General features: G+C 41.5%; 1 protein-coding gene across 6 annotated transcripts; it reads right to left on the reverse strand.

Moving 5' to 3' along the window:
- Positions 1–1676: 1676 nt before the first annotated feature.
- Positions 1677–10960, reverse strand: gpr160 (G protein-coupled receptor 160). 6 transcript variants are annotated; one of them, XM_012962852.3, is made up of 3 exons: positions 9148–9423; positions 7299–7372; positions 1677–3326 (listed from the first exon to the last, which is right to left on the reverse strand). In XM_012962852.3, exon 3 carries the CDS (start codon positions 3288–3290, stop codon positions 2232–2234), a length of 1059 nt encoding a protein of 352 aa, XP_012818306.2. In that variant the 5' UTR covers positions 3291–3326; positions 7299–7372; positions 9148–9423; the 3' UTR covers positions 1677–2231.
- Positions 10961–11187: the final 227 nt, after the last annotated feature.

The raw sequence follows: 11187 nt of genomic DNA on the forward strand, positions 1-11187 counted from the left end.
GGTTCTCACCTCAGATTCAGGCTGTAATCCCTCTGTGTTGTTTAAACATGTAATCCCCTGTGTTGTTCACACCTTTTAATCCTTGCATTGTTCACCCCCTGCAGCGTTCACACCTCAGGCTCAGACTGTAATCACCCTCATTGTTCACACCTCAGACATTGTAGGTACTGCCTGGACTATGCTGCCTGTGTGTATGGCACACACAGGGAGCATAGGGTAAACAGATTATGGCACATAGGCAGCATAGGGCAGGGAGGGTATGGCAGACACAGGCAGCATAGGGCAGGGAGGGTATGGCACACACAGGCAGCACGGCATTTAGAGTATGGCACACACAGGCAGCATAGGGCAGGTAAAGTATAGCACACCCAGGCAGGGTAGGGCAGGCAGAGTATGGCACACACAGGAAGGGTAGGGCAGACAGAGTGCTGCCTGTGTGTGCCTTACTCTGCCTGCCCTATGCTGCCTGTGGGAGGTGAACATGGCAGGGGTTTGTTCTGGGAGTTTGTTAGCACTTGGAAATTGCCATTAAATGGTCCCTAAGGTGTGTAATTATGTGCTGGGGGTTGCTGTGCTATCCACAGGGGAGAAGGAGGCATATGGATTTAAGGGTATATCTTAATATGACATAATATAATTCTTTTAAATATGAATGACGGTAGATATTCCCGTAGTAAGGACCAAGCATTTGGGTTTTTTGCTGCACTACCACCATTGTGATAAAATAGGTGTGGTTTGAAGTGGGTGTGGTTTAAAAAAGGGGAGTGGTCAAAAGTGGCTTCCATTAGCGGCCCTCCACCATGTATGCGAGAGAAATTCCGTCCCTTGGCACCGCAGAAGTTGGACAGCACTGTTCTAAAGAAATTTGCAATTGATTTTTATTCTAGTTTTTCAGTTATTTAGCTTTTAGTTTCAGTTTGGAAATTCAGTAGCTATCTTGTTGCTAGGGCCGTGTTTACCATAGCAACCAGGCAATGGGTTAAATAAAAGACTGAAATGTGAATAGGAGAGAGCCTGACTAGTGAGAAGTTAAAAAAAAAAAAAAAAAAAAAGTAACAATATTAATAAATTTGTAAGCCCAGAGAGCAATAGTTTTTGGCTGTCAGGGTCAGTGACCCCCATTTGAAAGCTGGAAAATTTAGAAGTGGAAGGCAAATAATTTTAAAACTATAAAAAAATAATGAAAACCAATTGCGAAGTTGCTAGGAATAAGGCATTCTATAACATACTAAAAGTTACCATAAAGGTGAACCATCCCTTTAATTGCTATCTGGTTGCTAGAGTCCCAGTTACCCTAGCAATTTGGAAAGTCAGAATGGAAGCCTTACAGAGACCCTGGAAACTGAAAAGAGACACAAAAGGGAGGCAAATAACTCAAGACAGATTAAAAAAAATAAGAAATAAATGTAAACCAATTTTCAAGTTTTCTTTACAATATTGTATCTATTAAATAAGATGGGTGCGTTAATATTGCATCATTTTGTATGTGTGTTACTGTACTACAAACAATACATGAGCTATTATCAGCAGAGGGAAGTGCTTTCCACTTTTGCATGGTTTCGTAAAACGTCATTTCATACCTCCTTTAGTCACAGTATAGAAACTTCATTTACAGTGTCAGTGTACAAGCCTCAGTATCACTTGCAATAACAATAGGTGTAAAAAGACTCGTTGGCATCTTTTAAGTAAGTTAATTTTATAGCATTTTGTATGAAACAATAGTTCATGACACACCTATAAAATATAACAAAATACCCTGTCATTGCTTCCTAGTGGCAACAGTGTTTTTTTTTTTTTTTTTAAATAGGCAATAACATTATTGGGAAAAAAACAAAACAAATTGGCATGATTAGAGAAGCAAATTAATCATGCCCATTTAGAAAGTGCACAGGTGAGAAACACTGCGCTGGGCACAGGGATGCTGTTTCATGGGCACCCTATGCAAAGGGCTTCTGATCAGAAGTTGCAGACTCCTTAAACAAAAACAGCAAAGATGCTCAGGGGATGTCTTGTGCCTATTTACATTGTTTTTTTTTTACTGAGCCTTTATTTCCCCTAAAGAAAAACAAATGGCAATGGAAAGAGCAAAAGAAAGTTTCCTCTGTATGGCATAAACAATATACCTAAGTACAGACACCATGCTTATAAACATTTAGTAAACAAAAGAACCTGAGAGGAGTTTTATTGTTTCACATAAAACTGACAGTCTGTAGCCTGGAACGCACAGTGATTTAAACAATCATAACTGGATGTAACTGCTCCTTTAAAAAATCCTCCACTTTGTAGTCAATGTCAATAAAAGGCAGAATGCAATACTTCCAGCTGATGAAAGGGTCTATGGAAAGTGTCTCTCTGGTCAGGTGAATGCAAGGATACTTAAGGCCATAGGCCATTCCCACAAGGAAGCTGTTCATAAAATAAAGCCAAGCCACATTCATGTCCATGTACCCTGGGATCGGAGCATGCAAAATGAGGAGAATTATTTGAAGGAGGACAAATGGTGCCCAAGTGCCCAGAAATGAGAACAAAAGAGCAGTAAAGAGACGTTTGGTTCCTTGGACTGGCCACTCGTCTCCACAGGAAAACAGCAAAACAGTCTTGTTGGTGAAGGAGATGAACTTCATGGATTTTATAAAAGCCACCACTTCAAAGCAACAGATTCCCAAAATCAGAACAATGGCAAATACCACACCGGCTGATAGATAGTAAGTCTGGCTGCTGACGTAAAAAGTACACTGGAATGAGGACAGTTCTGGGGCTGGAGGAGGAACAGAAGAATAAAGGGCAAAAGCCAGTGCTGCCATCCACAGGAGCAAGGTAAGTATGACATGGAGGAAGCTGAGACAAAACCTAGGGAGATGAACGGATTTGACAACAGTAATGTAATAATCTAGCCCTGCTGTCAATAACACTGGATAGTGCAAAATGCCATATGCATGGGATATGATTTGAGTTAACAGGCAGATGTGATAGTTAGTGAACCTTATGCCATGAATAGCAAAATCCTCAAAATAATGGATTACCGAAATGGTAAGCAACAGGGCAAAGTCCAAAACACCCAATGAGACACAGAAGCATCCCAGGAAGCTTGTGTGGACTTTCCTATGTCTGGCCCCAAAAATGAAAATGTTCAATATGATCTTGCCAGTGATGATCAGTATCAGCATACAGCTGGGCTCAAGAAGATGTACATCCATGTGTGGCTCCAGGGCCACAGGCCCCTCCCCTGCATCCAGCTCTGGCATGCTCTCAGTAGAAGTCAGACTAATCTCTTGGATCTTGTAGGCCATGAGGAGGCAACAGCATTTCAACCTCTTTTCTTCCTCCTGAAAATTCAAAGATGGATACGGTTTCATTTGTTTTTTTTTTTTAAATATATATTTATAGTTTGTATGGTAGGAGACTGCAGGGGATAGACAATATAAAGCAGGATTATAGGCTTGAGATGTACCTGACTAATGCACCTGGTGGAGTTACAAACGCTGGCATATAACCGATAACATTTCATCATTTCATATAATAAATATATATTTGTTAAGGGTATTTCCTTGACAAGGTGTTACCAAGTACTATTTATAGATAAGTAAATCAGATAAAGGGTGCTACTGTACGTGTGCTCATTGTCCGCACTCACTTGCACTGCATTCAAGCTACTGACTGACAATAGTATTAATGGTATTTGTGCAAATGAGTGATACAGGGATGGGACATGTGCAGTGCCATGCTGGCCTAGCTGATGCTTTGTACCCACTGCTGCCTATCTCTGTGTTTACAGTAGTCCAGGAGGGGAGTCCGAGGCCCCCTAATCCAGACGGGGGAACCTTATGGGGCAAGCAGTTAATTATAAAAAAGTTAAAGCATTGTAAAACAGAGACGGAAACAGAAAAATGTCCTATTGCATTAGCATTAGGGGAAAGAGAAGGTGGCAACATATTGCGGTAGCTGGGTGGTGGCACTTGGATATTTATCAAGAGGTGAAATAAAGCTTACCACAGTTCTATATTCACATGTATAGGGTTTTTAGTAGAACATTTAGCAAAGGGTAGAAGTCTCAATTTCACCCTTTGATAAATATGTACCTAACAATCCCATACAACTCCATTTATAGTGTGGAATTTCCCTCTAGCAAGCTATATTTCACCTTTTGATAAATATGTCTCTTTGTCAGTTATCTTAAGTCACCTATTCCCGAGCAAATAAGAATGTCTTTCAGCTGCAGGTTTCTATGTGTGGGTGTGTGTGCAGAGTGCAAGTGGCTCACACAAGCCAATGCTTTCCTGTCTGCCACCAAACCTACCCCAGAAAAAACTGTGCATAATTTCCACAGATATCTGGTTTCTTTAACTCTATCCCCTCCCCATAACCTGTTGTAATGGAATATTCCCTGACAATCAGCTAGAAGAGGGTGAGGCCTAGAGGTCAAGCGGTGCAGAGTGATGTCACTGAGGGTAGGATCACCTTGAGGCGCCCAAACACCACAAAGATGCACATTCCACAAAACAAAAGAAACAATGACAATACATTCAGTATGGGTTCGCCAGCGGAGAAACACCCTCACCATTTGAGCTGCCTGCCAGAGACTTTAATGGCAACAGCCTGGCATCAGATGGTTGCCAGAACCTTCAATAGCAGGCAACCCAAGTGGCAACTTGCATTTTCCTGCTAGGGGGACAAGATTCTGTGGCCCTTAAACATCAGTATTTTCTTCATGCATCTGACATGCAGTTTTTAGAGCACCTAATGCATGACCAAAGTGATTCCATGCATCTATCAGGCACAACATGCTTCAGTTGGGCGTGTTTGTTGTGCATTCAAAATACAATAATATTCACAGGGTGACAGAATGTATATGAGATGCATATGTTTTACCACCGGAGATTAAATGGGTGTGTCCCATCTGCCATTGTATGAACAGCTTTTCCTCACACTCCTGACACTCCTTGTAAAGAAAGTGTAGAATAACAGAAAATTGCTTTACAAAATCTGTGGAATCACCGCAGATATCTCATATAAGCTGGCATATACGTATATTGCTGTCAGTGCTATTTTATGGAACACCATAGGGATCATTTACTATTACCCTGGGCAGAGGTGCAAGAGCACAACGCTTAGGCTAATGCCACAAGTAGCGTATTCTCAGCAAGGCAAAAAATGCTTGTAGCTGATATCCTCCGAAAATGTGAAGTCCCGCGGATGCATGTGCTTGCACCCAAGCATATTCAATGATTCCCGGTGCAGGCACAAGTTATGTCTTTTCAAGAGTAGGGGCGTATCCTCGGCAAACATTTTTTGGCTTGCCGAGAATACACTACCTGTGGCATTAGCCTCAGTGTCTAGGCACAGAGAGATTCTGCCTGTGTTTTGCTGAACTCTGCACTATCCAGCTCGCAATGTGAAGCATCAATGGTAAGTACAGGGCCGCGTTACATCAATCCCACTGCCTAACTTATAAAGTTTAAATGACGTGAAAATTAGGGAGGATATGCCTACATGCGTCTTGCCCCCTATGAAAACAGTGCTGCTAAAAAAAAAAAAGTGTCAAAATTTCTGATGCCTCCCTTAATAATCACAAAAGAACTTCCTGTAAGTTTGGCATGCATTTATGCAGAGGAACAGTCCTGCAGGCATATTCCACTCATTCCTAGCATTATACTATCTATACACACTGACACTTTAAAGTCTGGGCATACCTCCTATTGCCCTATAGTTGGCCAGAGTTAAATTTCCAAACTGAGTATAGAATTAGCACTGCACACAGCATGTTTTCATGCCCGATGCTGGTGCCACCACTACCAACAAAGTCCAACATACTACTTTCATATAACAAAGTAATACAGATTTTATTTCCTATGACAAATTAATATTAAAGAGAATTTATTTAAAACATCCTTTTGTTAATCAGATTCTAGAGTAAACTGTACGATTGGCCAAACATGAGTCAATAGTCACTAATGCATTTCTAATCAGGGATCTCATTTCAATATAGCCCTTCTACTTTTATGAAAAAAATGCTTGCCGTTCCAAAGCACTTTTGGTTGTTCTTTTAGATGAATGGCTGTGACACTGGCAGCTGGCTCTTCCGGTCCCTGATGGCTAAACTACATTTCCAGTTACTATATAAACCAGGTTTTGTTGGCTAGAATAGATTTTGTTTACTATTGTGCATGGATGAAAAGCTGGGGTTTATGCCTCTTAGTAAAAACAAGCCTACATGTTGCTAGCCACAAATTGGTCAAGCACAGTGGTGTAGCTATGGTGCGCCACCCTCTTTGATCACTCCCACTGCACCCAAGGTTATTGCCCCTAGCTGAAAATAAAGATGAAATGCAGTACCCCTGGTTCCTACCTGTAGCCACATTTTGCTCTTAATACTGTAAACTCAGCAGAGGTCAGGAAAAGTATGTTATGTGTTTCTATATGTGGGCAAACTTAAGATTTTTTATTACATTACCCCATGTTTCAAGCAGCAATTTATGGGGAGTCTGGTTGAAACTTAATTTGTATTCGTCCCCCAGAACAGCATACACAACATTTTAAAAAGATGGAGAAGCTCCACAGGCACTATATATCATGTTGATTTAAATCTACTTAAGGTAGCTAACAACTACAGCCCCAACAGTCTCTGACAGCCATTGTATGTATGGAATTGTGCAACAGGTAGCTGAGCCCTGGGCTGAAGTGTACATTTTCCATTTCTGCATTCAACCCTTTCTCACAAGGAATTAATTAGCATTTCTGCCTTTAAATTGGAATGGATCAAGCTGTGCATATAGGAATACACATATTATACATGCCTGCTGTTTGCCCACCAAATAAACAGTGCAGTCTCTTAATTGCACAGAAGTCTGAAGAGAACATCAATATGAACATGAATATTAATGCTCCAATCACCTGACAGTGGCTGCAACTGCAGCACAGGGTGACACATAAATACTAAATATAATTCAGAAATGTGGAAAACAAGTCTGAAATTTACACGATGATTAGATGCAACAAAGCAAGCAGGTTACAGGCTTAAACTCTAATCACAGCTAAACATAGAGGTAGTCACACAGTGTGGCCCTATGAGATGCCGCAGGCTCTGCACCTGGCATTGGCATAGCTAGTGTAATAGGCAACTGCTGTGGGAAAGTGTAGCAGTGTAACGTACTGTCATGGTATAGCAAGCGACATTGGCTTCCCAGCACTCCAATAGCACCAAAAGAGCATCACCAAAAAGCACAAATACTGCTGATCGAATTATATCAGATTTTACAAGAAACATACATAGTCAATTTTTATTAAATATAGTTACATACTTGTATATCAGGTGCACAAAGCCATGGATTTAACTGTGAACGTGATTACTCTAAGCACCTTCCAGCCCTTCCGCCTAATAACAAGAGAGACACCGTTATGCGACTGCTGTAGGAAACCATGAGAAGGGTTGCAATCCACCAAGCTGGACAACTGATGTGGGTGAAAAGCTTTATTGTTAATGTGGGTGCAACGTTTACCACCATTACGTACACAAGCCTACACTCCCATAATTAGTCTCACTCACTGATCAACTGATCTCCAGTCATACTGCCACAGCAGTCACTGCAAATGTACAGCTACTAGAAGTGCATGTATATATATTAATTTTCTGCTTTTACTGGCAGTCAAAAAAGTTCTCAAAATGATCTCTTTAGAACTAATTTACCCTTACAGAAGCATGTAATGTTAAATGTGCAAAGTGCTGCTCCAAGGAGCCCAGCCACTACTCATACTTCCATCTCTCAGATCCTTACAAGGTAACGTGTGTATAAATGAGAGCACTTCTTGACGACAGATCCACTTGAAGCCAACAAAACCCATCAGGAATGTGCTCTTCCTCCTCTTTATGGCACAATGATGGAGTAAACATGTTTCGTACATGTGAAGACTCCCTCCCACCTGTGTACTCCATGTATCCCCCTGCACTGTTACCACTTGCTGGGCAATGGGAAATAGCAGCTGCAAACCCTAATGTCATGTAATTAAATGTGAATCACCTATAACCAGTTGATAGCATTTACTGGTCTTGCTGGTGGCTAGGGGGTTAGTGCACCTGGGCAAACGCACCTTTAATTAGGTATTTAGTCACTTGATGGGCTGTCAGATACAGCCTAAAGCTAATGCCAGACGTGGCGTTTGGCGTATATTTTCAGCAAGCCGAAAATCGCTTGCAGAAAATAGCACCATATGCTCCTACCTGTGCCTGCACCCGAATAAATGAAATACGTTCAGATGCAGGCACATGTAACCAATATCCACCGAAGATATGAAGCCTTTTGTTTTGGCGGCTACACCCGAGCGTATTCCATTCATTCGGGTGCAGGCACAGGTAGGAGGATATGGTGCTATTTTCTGCAAGCAATTTTCGGCTTGCTGAAAATATACGCCAAACGCCACGTCTGGCACTAGCCTTATGGTCAGTCCAACTGAAAACTAGAGTTGCACCAAATCTACTATTTTTGGATTCGGCAAAACTCTGAACTGATTCTAATTTACATATGAAAATTAGGACACAAAATGGAGAAAATTCTTAAACCTCCGTGTGTATGTAACAAAAAGGTCACGTGATATTAGGTTCAGCCGAATCCAAATCCTGCTGAAAAAGTCCAAATCCCAAACCAACTCCAGCATTTGGTGCATCCTTACTGAAAAGCCTTTAGATCCTGCCTCAATGCTGGCAATGTGGAACTCTCTCCCCTGCTTTCTACTTACAGAAGCTTCATCCAAAACTGAGGCATTAGGGTCCTGTAGAAAAATAGCACATGTGGGACACAATAATGGGGGTTGCAGATCAGCAACTGATTTTCTTCAGAACTTCACTTACCCTTGGATAACGCAATCTTCTCTGAGGTATTAATTTAAGATTTCATGAAAATCAAAAGCAAAGCACTATCTGCCTGACTGACTGCTGATGTAGAACTCAGAGAACCCCCTGCAGCCGTGCACGTTGGCTCATCGCCTGTGGCCGGACCCCAGCGCCCTGCGCCCTGCAGCCTTAGCTGCTACAGCACAGACGGTTCTTGGGAAATAAAAAAGTGTCAGACAAACCACCCCCTCCCTTCCTCTCTTTCGACTTCCCCGGCGCCCTTCGCCTGTCTATAGCTTCAACCTCATCCTAAGCGCACTGACCTGTAAGTCTCCTCAGGACTTCACATTCTGACAGATTCCCAAGCGCATTAGAAGACGGTGTCGGCCCGGCATGAGTAGCACAGCGCCAACTAACCAAACGGCGACGCTACCGAACGCCACGGAACTACTCCTGGGAAAGGCGTAGCAGGTAGAGACCAAGAGACAGCTACGGGGCGGCTCCGGGGGGAGGAGGAAGAAGGGACTTAGGACTCAGGTGAAACTCATCCTCTGTTTCCTGCTTGTAGTGCACCTGACAGGGGCAGTAGCGACACACACACACACACACACACTGGCAGAGGCAAAGCCACCTTTTAACTTCTAAGTCACAAACTGCGTCATATCAGTCACTCAGGGTGGGCTCCGTATGTAAGGCAGTAGTTGCCCTTTGGGCTGCGGTGTTACAGAGGGGACTGCTGTGAGGCAATATATGCCAGTCACTTGAACACTAATGTGCCATGAAAACAGCCCAGAAGGGGCATTCGGGCACTAATTCCTGCTATTTATTTTATATTTATACTGTAGGACAGATTGTATACAGAGCTGTGGTATAGAATTACAAGTTAAAGTAAACGTCTCATTGAGCTACATTTGTTAGTGTATCTCCATGCACTAAACCTAATTATCTGTAGCTGCAAGTATTTAGCAATACACCCGATTTCAGTTTCATGGTCTCTGGACTGCTGGATTGATCAACACAAAAGGGCGATAATAATGCCTTGCCTCACATACAAGTGGTTAATCTTAATTTTTTATACATTTTTAAGAAATAAAAATTGCATTAAACATAGAGAGTACAAAGAATATTGTATCAGGTTACAGATGTATATATTTAGTATAAAGGTTACCATTTTTTTCATAGGAGCGAACATGGTCAGACAAGTTCTTCAGGTTTATCCATTCCCGGAAATGTTTTTGTTGAAAAGGCAACTCCTTGGTTGCTCCTTTACACAAGATTTGCATTCTTTCCTTTTTGTTTGTAATTCATCAGTGTTTTCCATGAAGTTAAGGTTGATAAAAGACAGGTCCATTAACTTCATCCTTTTGTCCGAGTTAAATCCTGTGTATTAGTTAATTTAGAGGCAGGCCCAGCCAGCTGAAGCTGCCTCTGATTTTCCCCACAAAGGCAGGGGGAAAAATATTTGTATATGGCTGCTATAGAGATGCTGATACTTAAGTTTGGTGCAGTGTATAAAATATAGCCTTTCTAGCCATATTCATTTTTAGGGTTTAATTCTCCTTTATAAAGTTGAAGGAAATGCGTAACATAAGTCGACAAACAGGCCATCAGAAAAAAATGTGATAAAAAGTACAAACATCTTTATACCATCAAAAACAGCAGTCTTACGCAGTTTGTGCCCACATGGCACTTAATTATAGGCTCAACATGTCATGCAAAGATCCAGTATTTAAAGGATAAAGCACAAATTAAAAAATACCAAGAAAAAAACAGGAGAAAACAGTGCATCGCTATATATATATATATATATATATATATATATATATATATATATATATATATATAGAAACAACAACAAGAGATCCTCTGCACTCACCCATTATCAATATATAGAACATTAAGACATTCGGTGCATTTAAGCTACTAAGAAATGCCCTTCCCTTTAAGCAAAACAGGGATTGTTTGTCCATATATTGCAATATACTTCAAGCTGGCCAACTGCGTCAAAGTCATCCCTTTTGACCAGTTCCTACACTGACTTATGCGATTCATTAAGAATTCTACTGCTTCAATATACATTTAGCCAAGGGACTAAGTTTTACCTGCAACTTACTTGTTGTTGTTTCTATGTATTTCGTGGTCACAACCTCATTGCACCCCCGCCTAATGGTTTAAAATTTAGTGGTTGAGCACAACTTTCCCTTTTTTTGCTATAGCTTATACAGGAGCAGTGGCCAGCTCCTTGTTGTAGCTCCCACCCCTCCCAGCTGCAGTCAGGTGATCCCAGTAGAGCCAATAAAAGGGCAACCATATGGGGGTTTTAACCTTGAAAGCAAGTAAGTTGCAGGTAAAACTTAGTCCCT

The sequence above is a fragment of the Xenopus tropicalis genome, chromosome 5, assembly GCF_000004195.4.
Source record: "Xenopus tropicalis strain Nigerian chromosome 5, UCB_Xtro_10.0, whole genome shotgun sequence".
Classification (NCBI taxonomy): Eukaryota; Metazoa; Chordata; class Amphibia; order Anura; family Pipidae; genus Xenopus; species Xenopus tropicalis.